Genomic DNA, 21896 nt, shown 5'->3' with positions numbered 1-21896 from the left:
GGGGAATAAGACCTGAAACAACCTTACATTCACTCATGTAATATAGGCAACATTTAGAACCACCACTGAACTTGAATTCTCTTGATGTGTCAAGAAACTGTAGTAGCCAGTTATTTGGACTTGAAGAGGTTGGTGGATGTTGCTCAGATGAACATTTTAACCCAGAATGCTGGAGCATTTTGGCAGCATCCCTAAATTGTGGCTACCCATCTACAGTAAATCACGTAGATTGTAACCAGTTTATTACTCCACCTTGAAGTGGCATTCTGCTGTTTCTGAGAAGTAGCTTTTCTTGTTTTTACTTCCATAGTCTCCTTTACTGACGTGAACATACTAATGCAATCCTTTAAGTGGAAAAATGTACATGATTCATCTCTTCTTAACCATAAATTATGAAATCTGTAAAATGGAAGGATGGGTGGAAACTCTGTAAAAGATATATTTAGCTTCACTACATACCGTATTACGTTTCCTGCACTTTCCAGATGACATCCCTGTTCTTTGAAAACATTGCAGGCTTGAATGAATACAGAAGGACACTCAGTGAGGATTTCATTACAGATTCACCAAACCCATCGAAAGATTCTCAAGAGCTGAAAGCACTTTTTATATTCAGAAGGATGGCATTCATTAAGATATTTGACTGTTTTACTGCAATGCCTTGCCATTTTGTCCACATCCTAAAACTATAAAATGCTTTAAAAATTAATCTAAGAAATGAGGTCATATTTATTGTTAGCAGCTCTAAATATTTCATTAAATGCTTCATTGCCGAAGAGCTAAAACTTATTTCTGCAGAGATCCAGGATGACTTTAGGGGCTGGTTGTAAAAAAAAATAAATAAAAAAAATAAAGAATCTGCACTTCCAAAATTCTTTTTCTTTTTTTTTTTTTTTAGCTCATTAATGGTTGATAAATTGAAAGAAGGGTTAGGGTTTACAAAGGGTTAAAGAAATTGATTTTGCACCAGAACCCCCTCTACCCCACCCCTCTTGAGCTTTCCCAATTCATTACTGAAGCCCAGCCAGCAGTCAGATCTGAAGGGGACCTGGGGGAATGCAAGCTCGCCATCAGAGAGTGGGGGACGGACAGGAGACAGACGGAGCAGCGGAGGGGGAGGGGTGCAGGCAGGGGGGCGGAGGGTGCTGTGTGGTGGTGGTGGTGGTGCAGGGGGGGGGGGAACAGTCAGGGCTGCAGCGCACAAAGAGCACAACAACTTCAAGTTCCTTCTACCAGGGGTAAACTCAGTCACTGGGCATTGCTGGGCACTAACTAACCTTTGAGTCCCTAACTGGAGTATACTGGAAGAGTGACTTCAAGCTGAAACCAGAGGACGGCCTAAGATCTGCTAATTGAGCAAGGTAGGAGTGAACATTCATCAGCCTGAGCAGGTTCATGTTATGTCTGAATAGCTCTACATCCTCATCGGTGTGTAGCATCTTATGGAGCTGATTGGGCATATCCTCAAAGTAAGCATTTCTTTTCCTTTTTTTTTTTTTTTTACTTTACTCAAGAGTCCAAACTGTCCAGATGCACTTCATTTCTGGACTTTTAATGCCTACACGAGTATGTGGGTAGAATACTCTGTGCCCTCCTGGGTTTCAGGGATCATGCACTGTATGTCTACTTGGTTTTCTATTACAGGACGAGGCATGTCTACCTCTTTTTTTACTGCAGCATCCTAAATGCCCACACTAATAGGAACATTAGTATGGTCCACTAGTAGGACCATTTATATGTTGACATGCCAACATACAACGGAATCCAAACATCGGAAGCTGGACTTTCTGTCTATGAGGGTGTCTACCTGTGACACAATGCAGGACACTGCATGCCCCACTAATGTCTAAATGTGTCTTAATAAACAACCCTAAATATCTAGATATGTTTGGAGTAATAGAGAATCCTGGGTGAAAATGTGGAGTCCAGCATAGATAGATAGATAGATAGATAGATAGATAGATAGATAGATAGATAGATAGATAGATAGATAGATAGATAGATAGATAGATAGATAGATAGATAGGAAACACACTATAAGATAGATAGATAGATAGATAGATAGATAGATAGATAGATAGATAGATAGATAGATAGATAGATAGATAGATAGATAGATAGATAGATAGATAGATATCCAAAGGTTGAATATATATGATCCTGACGCCAGCCCAGAGAGGAATATGAAATATTTGCATGGGTGACCCTCTGCTTACTTTTCAGTGTCTGTCAAGGATGCCACTGAATACCAGTGTTCAGGCAAGTCCATGTAGAATCTATACAGTTTTCAATACAGCACTGGTGCAGATCTCTGTCCAATGCACATCATATTTTTTCATCATTTTAAACACAGGGTGACAAACCTTGGTGATTATTTGATCCTTTAGTGTTCAGTTCATAAGGCTGTTATTTCATCAAGCCATGTAACATGTCTGTGCTCCAACTGTAATGTTGGCAAGCTGCAGTATGGTTAAGTGCTTGCTAATTATAAAACAACAGCAATTAAATTGAGAATCTGAAGTGCTTTGTTTACTAGACAAAAATTATTGGATTATTTTTTTATATAAGCAAAATAGAGAAGTAAACTGCTACCTCACAGATCCACGGATGTCGGTTCAATACTAGGCATGGTCACTTGTGTGGATTTTGTGTGTTCTCCCGTGTCAGAAGTGCCATTTCCTCCATCATCTCTGGGTATCTGTTTATTAGGTTCACTGGCAACTGATATTAATGAAAGTGGATGTATGAACTGACATCCCATCTGCTTTTTGCCACCATAATCCTGAATTAAAATGAGAAGGTTCACGCAATTAATAGTTGAATAAGCAAAACACAGCCAAACAATTCCTTAAAAGTGATAAATATTCAGTTTGTATGTGCTGCTTGATAGCCTATGCAACATTTAAAAGGCAGCAAACAGTCACACGGCTTATAGACCGCAATCCTGTGTATAATTTTCACAGGTTCATTTCTTCACTAACACAAAACTGACAGCTAGGATCAAATAGAGCTTCACCTCTCATCTTGAAGCTTGCTTTATCCTGATGAACATGGGTGCCCCTGTGTCTTCTCTAGTTTCTTGATTTCCACCTCTTTAAAAACACTTAAGTGATCACATTTTCCAGTCTATATTTAGTAAGGATGCCCTTGGGTATTAAAGTGCATCCTGGTGTGTGTGCCAACAGTGTGGTTGTTCAAACACTCAGAAAGCAGGCTGGAAATCTAAATACATTTCAGTACAAAGAAAAATAAGACTAAGTGCTTACAAGTAGGCATTTTCCACTTCTATCCGTAACGTGACTGCCTGCTGGAAACTGGCCTGTATCTGAGAAGCTCTGCGTGTAGGGGAATGGTCACACAGGGCGCACACACACATTTACACACACTGAGCTCATTAAGAGTCATCTAATAATTTAAAGAAAACTAGAAGGCCCAGGGAAATCCCACACAAACACAGGTGCTGGAAATCAAACTCCGATCCTCGGAACTGCATTAACCACAGTTTGTCAATTAGAATTTTCTCAGAATTGTCTAAATTTTATAAGTGTAATGCCTGATCTGTATAAAATGACATTTATAAATGCTCCACCTCTACTAACCCAAAAATGTGATGGTTGTGTCTTTGAAGGGGGCTTAAGAGATTTCAAAATGTATCCAAAAATCACACAGGTAAGGGATCGTAACTGAAACCCCGAAGAACGGAAGATTTAATGATACTTAATAGGTTCTAGAACCTTCTTTGCGGTTGGTGGAGTCTAATTGTGCACTCCTCAGTACACAACTAGTGATCACACCAATATCAGGAATGGCAACTTCTCCTACGTTCCTAACAACCAATGACCTCTAGGAATGACAAACTCTTGGGAAACAGTGAAGGGCAGTGTCTGAGAACCCTAGGGTAGGCAAACTGAGTGAAAAGAACTTTTTCATTCTGAAGGGCATTTATGCAGATTCCAAGGAGTTGGATCTAAGCCCAGAGAGTCGGCTACACAGCATCTTTCATTGTCTTAAAGCTGGCAATGTGTGCACACACCACACATTCCCGATTGCTTGTTCCTCTGACCCATTGCATGTGTTTGCCATTGTAGGTACCTTGACTTGCTCTGTTGCAATGACATTTAGCAGGAGCTGCCAACTCCTCTGCCTCCTGCTTTGCTGTTCTTCTACCTGGGGCTTGCTTTCTCTTGGAAATGAGACCCCCCTGCATCCTTCTGAGTCCATTTCTGAGGGGAAGGTCACCTCTATCAAGCTGGATAAGAACACCCCTATAAGGTAAGTACACTCAATTCTTATTTCATCCAAAAGCAATGCTATTTTTATTCTGCCTTCAAGTATTTGTAGTCAGATTTGCATGCCCTAAAAACACTTTCAATGCATAATTTGCTTACCGTATATGCCGGTAATGTGATCTAGGTGGAATTCAAGGTGCAAGGTTGTCGGTGCAAATTTTGCTCATAAAGCCACTTAACCTACCTGCTAATAATTTTTTAAAACATGTTATGAAGTGTTATTTCAGAATTCATCCATTCATTTATTCCTCTGCCTTGTTAATTTATAGCTAGGTTACGATGTACCTAGAAGAGGTAACCACAGGCATATGACATACAGACTGGCTGCCATCCAGAAAAGAATCTGCAGTTTCCAGAGCAACACGCAGGAAGACAAGTCCTCCATATCATGTATACACACTTAACATAACGTAACATAACATTCTCAAAACCACTATTCCAATTCAGTCAGGGTCATGGGTGCCAGAGCAAGAGCAGTATAACACAGACCCAAGGGTGCCAGTCCATGGCAGGGCCAAACACAAACATATTGATAAAAGAGCAATTTAGGAATGCCAACACAACTGCCAATTGCGACAGAAACCTGAATCCCCTGGAAGAATCTCTTGTGAACAGGAACGGCATCCGATAGGCACGGGGAGGCAGAATCTAAAGTGACACTAACACCACATGCTTTAATTTATAAAATTGTCACACTTGATTTGAAATTTAAAGACCAGTGGCCTGATATGGCTAAGATAGGTTCTGTCACACACACACCACAATTTCAATTAGAATGAACAGAAAATAAACACATTTTGGATTTTGCAACCAATATATTTAGTCAAATAGAGAATAACACCAAAGAGGCCTTTACTGGATACAAAATAAGTGAGGTGATGATCACAAGCAGCAAACAAAGTGTAAATAAAATAAATTGAAAAGGAAGAAATCCAAGTGCTGTTCTGGTTCTAACTATACAGGTCTTGGACTTCTATCTGGCTGGTGTTGTGGCTCGTCAACTTGCCTAAAAATGTGCCACACAAGGAAACTCACCTTTAGACCTTCCTCCCTCCCTCTGTCTGTCTCTTGACCTTGGTGTCTTTTCCTCCTTCGAGCTTTAAATCTTATCCTAGGGTCACTTCAAGGCCACAGAATATCCCTGCTTCAGAAACCACAACAAGCTTGAACATCTTTTAGCCTGTCTCTGCACCTCTGAACTTTTAATTGGCCTTAAAAGTTTCAGATTATCAAAGCAGCTCACCCAGATGCCTGGTGTGTTAGAAGGACCTTCTAAAATCTTCTGGTATGGCCCCGGAACCAGTGTCTGTCTTTAAAAATACATTCAGACATCCCTGACCCTTAGTGCCATGGGAGAACACTGCATTTTATTTTCTGTGCCCTGTTGGCCCCTGGCTTTTGGTCTTCCAGGGCACACAGCTCTTATACCACCTAAAAGTGACCCCTGTGTTCCCATGCCATCGGACTTTTGCTGCCAATCTTCAGAACTTTGCTATGTGCCATCTCAGTGGTGCCATTGCCCTTGGGGGAAAAAAACATGAATACAGAAGTATATATATTGTGATGACTAGGGGGCGCCAGTGAGGCCCAATCCCCAAACACAAACACACATGACAGTCCCAAGGTCAAACAAAGGGTGTTTTATTACACAAGTACCAAAATGAGTTGTATTTTCTCTCTTTCTCTCCTCACCTTTCCTCTATTGAACTGTTCTCCTCCAGTTGGCTCACCTGAATAAGGCAGTGCAGACCCTTTTATTGAGGACTTGGGAGTGCCAGGGCTTTTGTCCATTTGAAGCACTTCCATGTCGTATGGAAATTCCCACAGTACCCTCTTGCAGCACCCCCAGAACCCAGCAGGGCTGCACTATTGGACTACAAATCCCGGCATTCCCTGCTGGTGTTACAGTTACAATATATCATATATATAGTTACAATATATATATATATATATATATATATATATATATATATATATATATATATATATATATATATATATATATAGTATATAGTAAGGAGGCAGCCAGCAGCCCAACCCAGCTGGGATGCCCAAGAGACAGAAGGATGGGGGAAGCAGCTTCTTTAGGGCACTGCCTCCCCCAGAATACTAGATTTCAGCTCCCCTGGGTTGCAGTGGTGCCCCAGATTCCCACAGGGCATCATGGGACTTGGAGTTCTTTACCTTAGCCCTGTTGGGTACCATGGGTGCTACCAGGGGTTGCTGCAAAGACTGAGGAGCTGTATGGTATGGGGTCTCCGCCTTAACTGGACGTGCTTACAGACCACGTAGACGGGAGAGCAGAAGCACTTCCGAGCTGGCCAATGTAAGAGTATTTGCTTACTTTGGGAAGAGTTTCCCATACAATAAAAAGACTCTTGTGTGCTTTTAACTCTGGCCCTGTGTCTGTTGTGTTGAGTTTGGGGGAACTGAAGCACCCTCTAGCCTACTCTGCTGAGTAGGTGGGAAATCAGGGGCCATTTCCTACAGTAAAATAAAGCCTTTGTGTTGTTGGACCTCTGCCTAGTGTTTGTCTGGGTTGGGTTTAGGGAGCTGGTGCACCCCCTGGTGGCCATCTCACAATAGAGATCATGCAGAGTTAGGGCTCCAAATGGCGAACCCTATATAATCGTTGACTAAACAGCAAACACAAATTCACAATAATCGTGAGAATGTCTTTTCAGACGTGGGTCCAAGACTAAACTAACTGAAGATGGTGGATCTTCTGGTTTTAATTCCTTCCGGTAGGAGGAGATGGGTCAAGGTGGAAGGACACAAGAAGCAATGTGGTATAGCTGTCAAGAATAGAAAAGGCATTAGCACACAGTGGCAACCCCCAGAGTGGCTTGTAACTACCATCACTAGAGCCCTTATGTTGTTCCCTATATGCAAGCCTATATACAGAACACAATTGTTCCAACAATAGTCAAATGAACATACCCTATTTTTTAACAAAACAAATTCATCTAGGACTTTTCTTCCACAATGCACAATAAAATTTATTTATTTATTGATTTATTTATTTATTTATTTTCTTCCTCTACTCCTTCCACGTAAGCTTTGTCTACCTCCTCTACTTACCCTGACTCCCCAGAGAACTTCCAGTGCCCAGTAACTGCGTCCAGGAGACACTTGTGGGTCAGGTGGAGCCACCTCAGGAGTGGAACCCGACAGGGCAGTCCTACAGAACCAAGACTCCATGCTTCCCTGCAGGTCTCTAGACAGGGACTCCCTAGAAGGAGTGCTGCCCTGCAGTGTACGGGGAAGTGACACAAGCACAGGAGGCAACCTCCCAATGCCCTTCACTCACCCTGGCCTCTCAACTGGGAAAGGAAATACTGACCATTCCTCTTGGGATGCACTCTCAGTGTCAATCCATTATTCTGGCCCCATTGCTGGGTAAGGAACTACCATCCATCTGGACACCAGTCCAGCTTCATCATCTATTCGGCTTGCTGAGGCCATTCCCTTTGCCGGTCCCACAACATTGAGGTTGATTGAGACTACCACTGCATCACTGTCTAGCATGTATTTTTCTCACTTCAGTTAAAATACTGCATCATTTCATATACAATACTTTTATTTTTGATCTGGTCTTTATTGAGTTTAATTGGCCATTATGTAATTTTGACATTACGTTACAAATCAGCACACATCTTACATCATTTGACATTAACGGGTTACAGATATCACTGTGTTTCTCCACCAGTAGACCAAGCTTTGAGAGATGGACAGGACAACTGCAGTTCACATTTTGAGTAAAAGATCATTTTGTTTTGCATGTCTATATAAAAAAGCATTAGCAGTGAGTTGCTCACTGCTTTGTTAAATGTTTAGTAAACCCTAGCTTTTGTGATTCTTTCTGCACTAGGTTTTAACAGGGCTTCTTTTGACAAGTATTACATAAGGACAAAGTGTTAGATGGGTACTGTAGTGACTGAACGTTTTGGGTCAAAACCAACTTTACATGTTCTCCTTGTGTCTATGTGGTTTCCTCTAACCTTCCAAAGGTGTGGTAGTTCGGTTGATTGGCAAATTTAATTTGATGCTGTGTGGGTATTTGTGTGAATGGGCCCTGTGGTGGATTGGCACCCTGGCCAGGCCTGTTTCTTACTTCATACTCAGTTGCTGTAAGTAGGATCCTGTACCTCAAAATCTTGAACTGGATTAAGCAGGTTTGAGAATGTAAAGCTACCTTTAGCTTCTATCATTCCTCTTAATTTAACTGACTCAAATTTGTTACTGTATAACCTAGGTTGGCAACTCTAGTGACAGTGGGCATAAGATTAATGTGGGATGGATTAACAGGTGGACCAATGACATTTTCTGTTACAGCTTGGTCTTTTTCTGCTTACATATAGGAGGCACTTTACTATACCAGACTTCAGCTCACCATATTCAGTAACAGTGACCCCTTGTGATGTGCCAATTCAGTGGAAGCTCTCAGTTAGGAAACTTACTCCCTGGATTCTTCCCAGTAAGTATTTCTTGAACGTTTACTGCTCAGATAAACTCACAAGGAATATTTTGATATGTTTAATCAAAAAGGCAGTCTGCTAAAGGATCCATGCAAAAATGTCAGTTTATCAGTGGATATGTTACACTGCCATTCAATGTGGATAAGTGCAAGGGGCTGCAGGCAAGTAATTTAAGTGTTAATTATAAACAAAAATGGACGATTCTGAAGCAAATTCTGAAGAATATAAGGGTTTTAGTTGACACAATATTGTCATCCTGAAGTCAGTGCAATGAAGCAAGTAAAAATGCAAATAAAATGCAAGATTATTTTCTAAAATCTGTTGAAATATTAATTAAGATATACAATGCTCCAAGTCCTATCATGAGGGTGAATTTACAGTAGAATATTGTGGTCACCATGCGGAAAAGAACAGAAGCTGCATAGAGCAATTTAGTGCCTTCCTGATCTAAAGGCCACTTCCTTCTCTAACAGCAAATCATTAATCTGGATAGCTCCCCAGAGATCTAATCCAGTTCTTCAAAATTCACAAAGAGTTCAGAAAAAGATGATTTAGTAGAATTGTTTGATTTAAATTACAAAACACACAGTAAAATACAGCACAGGGAATTAAGATGAATAGCAGGAAGCCTGTCCATGGACAGGGTGATCAAAAATGAATTAAGGCAATACAGTTAAAGCACAAGCTCTGACAGATTTTAATAAATATCTGAATGAGATACTGGGGTCATGGTGATAACAACTGACCAACTGAGAATAATGAACTGAAAGGACTCTGATGTCTAAAACAAATTTTCTTTACAGCTGTCTTCAAAGATTTCCAGTATTTGGTATCAGCACATTGTTAATGTGACAAATACTGCATCAAGATTCTTTATTTCTTAGCACATAACACTTCACTTTCAATCAGTGTTTCCTGGTGATGATTGTAGGGTCTACATACTGAGTTGGATAGACCAGACCATCTTATTTAACAGATTTTGACTGTTCTTTCTAGGGAATACTAAGATAATCTCAGAAGTTTCATGAGAAAAAAGAAGTTTATCTTCACACAGAAAACCATCGATGCATGGAATAAACTACCAAGTAGTGTGGTAGACAGTAAGACTTTAGGGACCTTCAAAACTAGACTTGATGTTATTTTGGAAGAATTAAATGGATCGGACTGGAGAGCTTTGTTGGGCTGAATGGCCTGTTCTCATCTAGATTATCCTAATGTTCTAAACAAATTCTGCTAAAATATCGCAGGTCTATTCCAAACAGCCATACCTTGTGCACACTCTGTAGAAGATGTCCTAACTACATGCCCAGACGTTCTCAAATGGTTCCTCTGGAATTAGCAAAACTGTAGAGAGACCTCACTTTAGCTGCTTGCTTTCATGTTCTCGTTCTTTCTGTCACTATCCACAGATTGTGATCATGAGTGAGGATGGGGTAAATCAATGGTTTCATCTAAGGATTAAACTGTGGTTTCAATGCCACGTTCTGGAACAACATCTGCAATTTGAGATATAAAAAGTATCTTTTCCCTCTTACTGTATAATAATTAAGTAAATTTGTTATGGGCTTCCTTTTGAATACTTCAATTAAAATACCCTGCAAATGAATCACAATCTATTTAAGAAAGCCCACTCAAACTGTTCCAGTATTCTTGAAAGATCAGTGGCAAAAACAGCCTCAGATAGGGCAACATTTTCTTTTCACTTTGAAAACTGAAAAGTAAAAACATAAATAATTTTTAAAAAATGCCTTATAAGTAAAGATGCTTTTGGACACCACTAAGTAAATTGTGTCATACATACAAAAATATATTTGTGCTGCCATAGTTCCTCTACATTTCCATTGTTTAGGATTTTTGATTTTACCTAAATACACCTCTACCTTGGTAAGATGCTAGAAAAACATGCAGTTTTGAACCACTGAAATTTATTAAAAATAAATAAAGTTAGATGCTTTAAGCAAGTCACCAATTATAACAAGCGTGGAAAACAATAAATAAATTTACATAATATATACACAGTAGAAAAAAAACTTTTATGACATATGTATCATTCATTATCTATCCCTCCGAGTCATGTAGGGGAGCCTGAATGGGACGAGAATCCATCACACTCATATCCATGCAGTTTGGAGTTTGGAGATGCCAATTAAATTAAGATGTTAGGCTTTGAGAGGAACACATACTGCCAAGGGAAAAGCCCAGGCAGACACAACTAGTCCATTAATCTTTGTTATCTTTAAAGCCATTAACAGCAGCACATGGCACTTTATTGGGTTAAAAAGGTTACAATATCAAGTTTAACAACTGAACAATGTACCATTAAAGAGATACAAAATAAGACAGATACAAAAAGCCCACCCTTGGTAATCCCTAGATGGACACTGGTAGTATACTTGACAGATGTGACACCGAAAGTGTGAAAAGGAGCTCTGCAATGCCGGTTCACTGTGTAGAAGTGTGGCCAGCATGCCACCCTTATATTTGATTAAAAACATAATAATTACACCAATCAAAATAGTTAACACATTTTAATAAATGTTATCAGATAACAGATAACACATTTTTAATTTAAAATGTTCTCAGCAATAAATCTCAGCTAAATCACTATGCCTGCATACTTATATTAATGCACAAGTGAACATGTAGCAATTCTGGATTCGACAAAAAGCTGTACAAGTGTGTATTCATATTTCTCAACTAAAGAGTTGTGATGCTTTATTCATATTTTGCCTCATTATTGATTTGTCCTTTCATAATATTCTGTCATTATTTTAAACATAAGTATTTTATAATATTAAAATAACTATGATAATTTGACTTGTTTAAGAACTTAATATAAATTACTGTTAGCTTACCAAGTAACCCTAAGCAAATTATGCAATCTGCCAATGCTTTAGCAGCATGAATATTCAGTTACATTATACAGTAATCCCTCCTCCATCGCGGGGGTTGCATTCCAGAGCCACCCGCGAAATAAGAAAATCCGCGAAGTAGAAACCATATGTTTATATGGTTATTTTTATATTGTCATGCTTGGGTCACAGATTTGCGCAGAAACACAGGAGGTTGTAGAGAGACAGGAACGTTATTCAAACACTGCAAACAAACATTTGTCTCTTTTTCAAAAGTTTAAACTGTGCTCCATGACAAGACAGAGATGACAGTTCCGTCTCACAATTAAAAGAATGCAAACATATCTTCCTCTTCAAAGGAGTGCACGTCAGGAGCAGTGACTGTCAGAGAGATAAAGAAAAGCAAACAAATCAATAGGGCTGTTTGGCTTTTAAGTATGCGAAGCACCGCGGCACAAAGCTGTTGAAGGCGGCAGCTCACATCCCCTCCGTCAGGAGCAGAGAAAGAGAGAGAGAGAGAGAGAGAGAGACAGTTTGTTTTTCAATCAAAAATCAATACGTGCCCTTCGAGCTTTTAAGTATGCGAAGCACCGTGCAGCATGTCGCTTCAGGAAGCAGCTGCACAGAAGGTAGCAACGTGAAGATAATCTTTCAGCATTTTCAGACGAGCGTCCGTATCGTCTAGGTGTGCGAACAGCCCCCCTGCTCAATCCCCCTACGTCAGGATCAGAGAAAGTCAGCGCAAGAGAGAGAGAAAAGTAAGCAATCTAGCTTCTCAGCCATCTGCCAATAGCGTCCCTTGTATGAAATCAACTGGGCAAACCAACTGAGGAAGCATGTACCAGAAATTAAAAGACCCATTGTCCGCAGAAATCCGCGAACCAGCAAAAAATCCGCGATATATATTTAAATATGCTTACATATAAAGTCCGCAATGGAGTGAAGCCGCGAAAGGTGAAGCGCGATATAGCGAGGGATTACAGTACTATGCCTATAAAGCACCTTGAGTAGGTCTTTGCTAATTAACAGAGAATATTGTTACAGTTATAAATTGAATAACTAATTCCTTTTTCTATTTTTTTATTGTGAACAGCTTGCTTTTTGGTAATTTTTTTTAAAATTTAATTTAGCTTCATAATTCCTCCGACATCTCCAAAGATGTGCAGATTAGGCTAAGAAGTCACACTTAATTGGCCTAGCGTGAATGTGAACGTGGGCGTGTGCACAAGTGGACCCTGTAATGGACTGGCCCCCTGTCCTGGCTTTGTGTCTAGTGCTGCCAGGACAGCCTTTGCATGCCCCACACTCCCGCCCCCCCAAATCTCTGAACAGAATTAAGTGGGCTAGGGATATAAAATGATGTAACATAACATTTGTTTGTTTTCATAACCTGCTTATTTGAATACAGTGTAATGGGAAGTTGTAGTTTATCCAGCAGCATGGAGCGCAACACACGTAATCAAACCTGAAGAGGACAGCAATCCATGGCTCAGTAACTCGCTTACTGACGCCACATACATTTCGACTCACTGATTAAGCTAATCTGAGTATTTTTGGAATAGAGAAGAAAAGTGGTGTGGTCGTCCGAGGAATAACAGACTGGTGCAATTCTAGCACTTTAGGTTGCTAAGCCTGCTGTCCACTTTTACTCGACAAATGTACAAAATTAAAATAACATCCAATGGTGTTTAACAATATTTAAACAAAATAAAATCATCCCTCTGCAATAGAGTAGTCGAATCTTATTTCTCTAAGGTTCTCTCGGGTAACATCTAGAGCTCCTCTCCTTGGTCGTTTAAGCCTCAAGTGACATTTTTCCACAAACCTGTCTCAAATTTATAGTCCATGGATTGGAAGGGGTGGAGTTAGTTGAGCAGTCTTTCTATGTAGTAGAACAGAGAGATGATAAGGTAGCTAGTGGTGGCAGCACCCCCTCTCAGGTTTGGGGTGGTATAAACTACCCATGAAGAACTTGGAAGGTGACCCTCCGACATGCATGTGTGACAGCGGTCAAGTTAAACAAAAATGCAGATCTGGGCAGTGGTAATTCTAGGGGTGCTGGGGACCCTACGCAAAAAACACCATGAGGCCATCCAACTCACCCTCTCCCAAGTCCCAGTGTGGTAAAATTTTTTACCATTATTTTAGTCCAAAGTCTAAATTAATAAGATCAACAAGGAGAATTTAATAAACACACAAAAAAATTAATTTTGTAAAAAACAAATTATATACAGCAAATACACCACCATAATAAACAACATTTGTATAGAAAATATAAAAACAATAATAATAAAATATAGTATGTTTTAAAAATTGAAAGAAGTGATAAAGTAAATAAAATGGAAATAAATGTAAGGAGCACATGATAATAAATACTAAATATAAATTGCACATTGTGATGTTTTAAAAAATAAAGTGAACATAGTAGAAATAAACAAAAAAAAACCAAAAATGGCTCATAAAGGTATTACTATAACTTTCAAAATCACAGTTTGCAGCTTTGGCTAAAGCAGATTCCACCACTATATCTTCCTGGTCCAAAGACCTTCAAACACTGAGCTCTGCTGAAAGTAGAGCTTGGGCTAAAAGCTTCTCCAGACACAAGGAAGATGTATTTGGCTTTAAAAATGAAAACTTCTCTTAGCAGAGGCAACAGTGATATGAAGAGTCAGGACTGCTGAGGGACTAAATGTTGACAACTTAGGCCTCCATTTCATTGATACTCACTGACTGCATGGCAGTATTTTGGCCATGACCTGACTACAGTAGAAGACTAACCAAAACCAATCAGAAATGGACGAATTGTCTAAATAGGCCGAGTCAATCTAATTTTTGCTTCCAGAGTATAAATCATTTTCATGATTTATGACAACAGCACTGATTACTGAAAAAGTAAAGTTTATTACAAATTATCTCATAGCAGAGACTGGGCTCCCCATCATTATAGTGTGCTATTGTTTCAAGATTGGTTGTTGCCACACTTAGTATAGATGTAAATGGACGCCCTCAGAGGCCCCTTCTAACTTCAGGACCCCAGGCAATTGGATGCCTTGCCTGTTGCTGCACCTCTGGAGATGAGGAAAATGTGCAAACTCAGTACAGAACAGCGACAGGGTTTTTTGCTCAAAACCCAACACCACCCTGCAGGGCATACAGGGGTTAAACATTAGAATCCCTGAAGCCTACGAAAAAAGTCATAATGCCAGGCCATCTTAAATTCCTTTGCACCTCTTCATCAGCATCTTTGTTTTGCAGATGTGTCAATCAGCACAAGCAGCCTGCTATACCATTCCTGCCACTGACACAGCTGAAGTTCTCCCAACTCAAGTCTTTTTATCTGGGTGTGAGGTGCCTGGAGTTGTATAGGGTAAATAATATTTTGTTATTTGGAATACATGCATTTCATGTGTGTTCCATATCTACAACAATCTGGGTAAATGTAGGATGACAGGAAATACGAGGCAAGAAAAATTGAACACATAACTAAAACAGAAACTTTTTTCATGTTATAGTAATAATTGGTAAAATGCTGATGTCAAGTGCATAATGTATAAAGACTGAAGTCCAAATATCAAATAAACACATGCACTTTTATTCAAGAATATAACCAAAGAAAAAATAAATCATTCAATTTACATGTTGCTGTCAATGAGTTAAAAACCCAAGCTCAAATGTCAATGGACAGAAAATCGACATGTCTTCTAGGATGGTGCAGAGGTAACAACTGCTGCCTTATAACTAAAAGGTCGTGCATTCAAATCCAGGTGTTCCTTGTTTTGAGTAGTGAGCTGCTATTATTATTATTATTACTATAATATAATAAAAATATACATTTGATTTGAGTCTGTAACAGCCAGTGTAAATTTTTGCTACCTATAAAGATATCGCTGAAGGGATATAAGAAGACACACAAACACTGGTGAATCATGTCTTCTTGGTATCTTGCTGTCACTTGATTTTTTTGTTATTCAGTTGTATTCTTGAATAAAAGCACACTTGTTTCGTTATAACTTTGTGAAAGTATTTATTTTATATTCCAGTAATCACTTCAATGAGATCAAATCTGTCACTGCCTCTCTCACGTGTGCACATATACATCCATGCATGAAAATACAATTATTTGAACATGAGTTGTCATTTGAACATGTATTTTTTTCGATATTGCCCATACTCTGTGTTATGGTGCATGGTACAGAGAATGCAGACAGACTTCTTCTTTTTTGGGCGCATACACCGTCAGCATGGCACTACCAAATCTAAACACTAGCGTGGAGAATTGCTCGCATACTAAAGTGACTTTAGCTACAGGTGGAAGTTCTCGTCCCATTTTATTTATGGTACCCAGCAGAGCTGTGTTGCGGTGCAGCAGTCTATTACCCAGCGAAAGCGCTGTGAAGAAGCTGTCTGTTGTTACAGTTCTGCCTTTGTCCAGAAATGGCTTTATAAACACAGTCTCGGAAAGTCTTTCTCCTGTGGGACAACTGGGATCTTTTTCTAAATAAGGAGTGGCATTGCACATGTACTTAGTCTCCAAGTGTGCCGGAATCCAAAAATTTATGCCAAATTTGTCAGGCTTGGTTGAGATATATTTCAAGAAAGGACAACGGACTGTGGTTGGACACAGTTGCTAATCAACAGTAATATATTGCCCTGGGTTGTAACTCAAAACACAGTTCTCAACAAAACATTGCCAGATGTCTGAGATTGCATCAAATGTGTCGTTTATCACACGTTCTGCACGGGTGTCTTTGTTGTCAAAGTGCAAATGCCACATGATACTCTGATAGTGGTCACAGGGCATCATATCTTTGATTGCCGGTACAACAAATGGTTCTGAGCAGGCATCAATCATACCACCAACTGTGGTCATCGCTGCTCTTGGGAAATGAATGGAGATAAACGCCATCAACGCAGAGAGGGAGAGGCAAGTTCATTGCACCACGTGAACGTCACTGACAGGATAAAACTGAAAAACAAAAAAAGCGTTAAATTTTACAAGTAGTGAAAATTTACACCGGGTGTTACAGACTGAAATCAAATGTATTTTTATTATATTATAGTAATAATAATAATAGCAGCTCACTACTCAAAACAGACAGAGCTCGGTCTTGCAACCTCTTGATTACGAGACAGCAGTTTTTACCTCTGCACCAGCCAAGCAGACAATTCGACTTTCTGTCGATTGATATTTGGGCTTGGGTTTTTACTCTTTGACAGCAACATGTAAATTGAATGATTTCTTTTTCTTTTTGGTTATATTCTTGAATAAAAGCACACTTGTTTTGTTATACCTTTTGTGAAAGTGTTTATTTGATATATAAGTCTTCACACATTATATACTTCACGTCATTATTACTATAACATGGAAAAATTTTCTGTTTTAGTTATGTGTTCACCATTTCTTGCCTCACATTTCCTGTCATCGTACATTTGCCCAGATCGTTGTAGACATGGAACACACATGAATTGTATGTATTCTAAATAACGATATATTATTTACCCAACACATCTCAAGGCACCTCACACCCAGATAAAAAGATTTGAGCTGGGAGAACTTCAGCTGTGTCAGTGGAGGGGGAATTGGGATAGCAGGCATTGACACATTTACAAAACATTATCATCCATTATCTATTTTCTGTGCCCACATTGTTCAGTTCAGTGTGGAGGGAGATGGAGCTTTTCCCAGCTGCACTATATATAAGCCAGGAACAACCATGCGGGGTAGCACTTCAACACAGAGAACGCTTAAGCACACACTCAGATTCATATCTACAGTTGACATTTAATGTAGGGTGCAAGCGTTTAAATGTTAAAGGAAAATTGGGGTATCTGGGTGTAAAAAATGTACAAAAAGGGAGAGTTTGTAAACTCTACATAGACAGTCAGTGGGACAAAATTTGAACTCAGTCTTCTAACACTGTGAGATAGCAGTGCTAATAACTGCTCTACCCCTATAAATTATTATGAAGATTCTATCTGTATTACATAACATATCATTTTCAAACTTGCTTAATCCAGTGGAGGGTTGTGGGTAGGCCACACCCAGAGGTCCATTTTAGAATCATCTATTAACTTGTCATACACAAATTTTGGATGTGGTTAGAGAACATGAGTACCCAAAGAAGAAGACACACACAAACACTGGGAGCATGCGGACTCCACATAGACAAGCAGAGTCCTGGAGACATTGGTGCTAATCACTACATCACTGTGCCACCGGTCGTCTGGATAATGTCTGAAAATTATACACATTGCAAGTGACCTGTTGATGTATGCTGACCAAGATATAATTATCAGAACTGTTACATTTTAGCTAAGTATTTTATGATTTAGCAAACTGTATCTTGCTGTAAAATTCTTAAAATAGCAGCTTCATGTAGACATATGTCATAGGTTGTGGTAGTTCAAAGCTTCTCTAAGAATTCCATCCATCCATTATCCAACATGTTATATTCTAACTACAGGGTCATGGGGGTCTGCTGGAGCCAATCCCAGCCAGCACAGGGCACAAGGCAGGAAACAAACCCAGGGCAGGGCGCCAGCCCACCGCAGGGCACACATACACCAAACACACACTAGGGACACCAATGCACCTAACCTACATATCTTTGGACTGTGGGAGGAAATCAGAGCACCCGGAGGAAACCCACGCAGACACGGGGAGAACATGCAAACTCCACGCAGGGAGGACCCGGGAAGCAAACCCAGGTCTCCTAACTGCGAGGCAGCAGCGCTACCACTGCGCCACCGTGCCACCTTTTAATTATAGTAATAATAAATAAGAAGATTGTAAATGCAATAAGTATTTTAGTGAAATCCATTAATAGGCAGATGCCCATTAACTCTGTTATTATATATTTTCAGCTGACACCTTAAGACAACTTATAAGTACATGACATTCTATATTTTCTAACTCACTTTTCCAATTCTTGGTTTCAGAGAGCCAGAGGTTATCAATGAGCATCAACCCAGAATACGTTACAATGTGTTTTATTTTTTTATAATTAGAACAAAGGCAGGTTTAGTGACTAACTAAATGACAAAGCAAGTTGTGACTGAAAGACCAGTGTCATAGCCAGTGTATGATGCTGCCTACCAGTTCACCTTTATCACCCATCATTGCTTTCTCAAGGTGTTCTCCATTTGCTACTCCCCAAGGCCTCAAGACACTTTAATTGATAAGCCCACTAGGGCTCTCAACTTCAAAGCCATTGTAAATTTAGTTGCTAGCTTCTGACACAGATCATTCCATGTGGTTAAAGGAAGAGGACCAAAATGTAACTTGTTTGGTTACTTGATACACAACTCTGAAACTCAGCCAACTCTGCAATGTTAAAAGGTTTCTTTAAAGCAGTGTTTCTCAACCCTTTTGGTATTGCGAACCACTTTTTCTCATATAATTGTGTTCACGACCCACCAAGAGGGGGGATCCCCCTGGCAAATCTAATGTGATCGTCAGAGCGCTTGGGGGTGTTCCACCTTAGTAAATCTAGCACAATTGTCACAGCGCTTGCAACCCTGTGGTTCAGAAGCACTGCTTTACAGGTTCATAAAAGAAAAATCGTTCTGAATTTGCTTTTTGTCTCCCTAGGAAGATTTAAACCCAGCATTTTCCAAGAAAACTGGAAGAACCCTGATGTTACAGAAGAGCTTTTCTCCTACCAAGGAAATGCAGTAGAATCATTCGAAAGTTTTTCCTCCAGCAAGGACGTCTACACGCTTGAGCTTCTTTCCATTGAGAGGGATACTGAAGTCACGGTACTCTTGTTGACTGGTGACACATTGAAAGTGTTCCCTGAAGTGCCCTCTGACCCTCGCGTGGAGGTTATTGGAGTGGGGATGAACAGTGTCACTCTCTCTTGGAAGCCTAGCCCTACACTTCTTCATTCATATCAGCAGAGTATTCACTACTGCCTTCTGGTAAATAGGTGGCACAACTTCAAGAGTCTATGTGCAGCAGAAGTAGCTATGAGGAAGAGGAAAAAGAAGGGTTCACCCAAAAAAACTGTGTGGTGGCTTGGCTCCATTGCTACTCCTGGACTACAGCACCCAGCACTGATGTCAGCAGCTCCTATACGTGATAACTCCACTTCAATCTGGCAGCTTTGCACTGGCACAGAGAATGTCTACACTGTTTCAGACCTTACTCCTGATACACAGTACTACTTTGACATCTTTGTGGTGAACAAACTTTACAACACAAGTGTGGCCTACACGGGAACGTTTTCTCGAACCCTCCAAGAACCACAACCAGTAGTGATGCAACTGAGAGACTCGGAGATACGACAAGTGAACCTGCAAGGTAGAAAGGCACAACGGCAGTATTCCTTCAGGCCACGAAACTGGCAGCAAAGGGTTCTGTTTACCTTTCAGACTTGCTCCGAGGGCCAGGTGTTTGTTAAAATAAGTAACAAGGGTCAGACATTAGCATCTCAGGTTATAAATGGATTTGGGCAAATCTTGCTGCAAGGAAAGTCATCATACCTTCTTCAGCTGGACCCCATAGAAACTCTCGTGATGTCTTTGAAAATGCAAGCGACCACAAAATACCACAAACGTGATTTTCCACAGTTGCCCAAAAGCTTGAAGATCAAGGCATTTTCTAAACTGAGAACATGTAATTCAGTCACTCTGGCCTGGCTAGCGACGCACGAAAGGAGCAAATATTGTGTCTACAAGAAAAAGCTTCCAGAAAATCAGCAGCTGCGTGCCAAACTGAGGGACAATGACAGGTGCATTGGTCCAGACTCCAGGAAGAAGTCTGAGAAGGTTCTCTGTAAGTACTTCCAAGAGCTCAACCCCCTGAGAGCAGTTACCACGGCGACCATTGGCGAACTACAACCAGGCACCAGTTACCTCTTTGATGTTTACCTAATTGGACACTGGGGGATCCCACTCAAATACGACAGTAAAGTAGTAAAATCAAAGAAAGAATGCTGACTTTCTTGAGTTAATGATGATTTGTCGTTGACTGAATCCATCTGTATATAGTGCTAGATAGTTACACATTTTTTGTATGTGTGTGCTTTTGTGTGTTACTTGTGTAACAATTAAAAATAAAATATTAATAACCTCTGAGTAAGTGATCTTTGATCTAATTCATTTTTAAAAACCTTTGCGTCCTGGTGTGGCTTAAACTATTAACATACAGAATCCATTATATACTTTTTTGCTACTAGGGAATTTTGCCAAAACTGCATTTTTAGGAAGAAAGAACCAATTTAATAATTTCAGTTTTTCCAAACCTATTATATAAGAATATACATGTATATAACTCACAATATTTTTGATCTCCTGGTGCCCCATCCAGGGTTGGTTTTTGCGTTACTCCTTATGATTCCAGGAAACCCTGAAAATAGAAAAAAAGATATGTGGATGCATTGATTGACAAAACAGTCATAAATGACACTATCAAGTCAGGTTGAATTAAATGATTTTCTTTTTTTTTTAAACAAGAATTGTGAATATTGTCTGGCTGGCAAGAGCTAGAGGCAGCTACACCACCAGGATCACGTGAAATAATGTTTTAAGGTCTTGGTATCACCTTCAAAGTTGAGAGAGGGTCTTGGAAACCATGAAGCACAAGGGGGGCAATATGGTGTGAACACCTGCTAAATGCACTGAAATAGCATTAAACAGCACAAAAAAGAAAGACTTTGGTGAAAGTATGCCATGTTTTTCTTAGGATGCTAGAAGATAGGTGTCTAAGCAGAGATTCATGACCTTTTACTTGGACACTGGGGCCAGGAAGGCCTATAAAGAGCTCACAAAGCCTCCTTGCTGCTAAATGTCATACAGTACATAGTAGGAATGTATGGCATCATGTTTTCCTTTTACTAAGCAGCCCAGAGAAACCTGTTTTAATTGACAAATAAAGGGTCAGGGTGGAGGGACACCAGAAGCCTCAAAAGGAGATTCTAATCTGTTGTCTTCATAAAATAAGAAGGGCAAACCCCTGGACTTGGAATTGTCCTCATTGGGGATTTTAAAGCTGCTTCATAAGAGAATGTCATTAAGTCTGGAAAAAGAGAGCAAGTTTGAGCAAACAAATAACTGACAGGGACAGGGTTGAAAGAAAGAAAGAAAGAAAGAAAGAAAGAAAGAAAGAAAGAAAGAAAGAAAGAAAGAAAGAAAGAAAGAAAGAAAGAAAGAAAGAAAGAAAGAAAGAAAGAAAGAAAGAAAGAAAGAAAGAAAGTCACCCCACAGACAGATGCGGCACAATAGCCACACAGGCAGGATCAGAGAAGTTTGCAGTTTTGGTTTGATTTAATTTATAA

At 39.8% G+C, this 21896-nt stretch overlaps 1 protein-coding gene across 1 annotated transcript; it reads left to right on the top strand.

The window, feature by feature from the left end:
* Nucleotides 1–1216: 1216 nt before the first annotated feature.
* ndnfl (neuron-derived neurotrophic factor, like) lies at nt 1217–20697 on the top strand. The gene is made up of 4 exons (XM_028795225.2): nt 1217–1361; nt 4089–4272; nt 8651–8766; nt 19211–20697. The coding sequence occupies exons 2-4, from the start codon at nt 4112–4114 to the stop codon at nt 20557–20559; spliced, it is 1626 nt and encodes a 541-aa protein (XP_028651058.2). The 5' UTR covers nt 1217–1361; nt 4089–4111; the 3' UTR covers nt 20560–20697.
* The last annotated feature ends 1199 nt before the right edge of the window (nt 20698–21896 follow it).

Source organism: Erpetoichthys calabaricus, chromosome 2 (genome assembly GCF_900747795.2).
Source record: "Erpetoichthys calabaricus chromosome 2, fErpCal1.3, whole genome shotgun sequence".
Lineage (NCBI taxonomy): Eukaryota > Metazoa > Chordata > Cladistia > Polypteriformes > Polypteridae > Erpetoichthys > Erpetoichthys calabaricus.
The sequence above is the reverse complement of the archived record's forward strand: the minus strand, read 5'-3'. Positions and strand labels throughout refer to the sequence as shown.

Bases quoted from the DNA above. Each gene is read 5' to 3' on its own strand.
- ndnfl (XM_028795225.2), top strand. From the start codon at position 4,112: ATGACATTTAGCAGGAGCTGCCAACTCCTCTGCCTCCTGCTTTGCTGT. The intron at 4,273-8,650 runs GTAAGTACACTC...GCTTACATATAG, and splicing joins GATAAGAACACCCCTATAAG to GAGGCACTTTACTATACCAG. The intron at 8,767-19,210 runs GTAAGTATTTCT...TTGTCTCCCTAG, and splicing joins TACTCCCTGGATTCTTCCCA to GAAGATTTAAACCCAGCATT.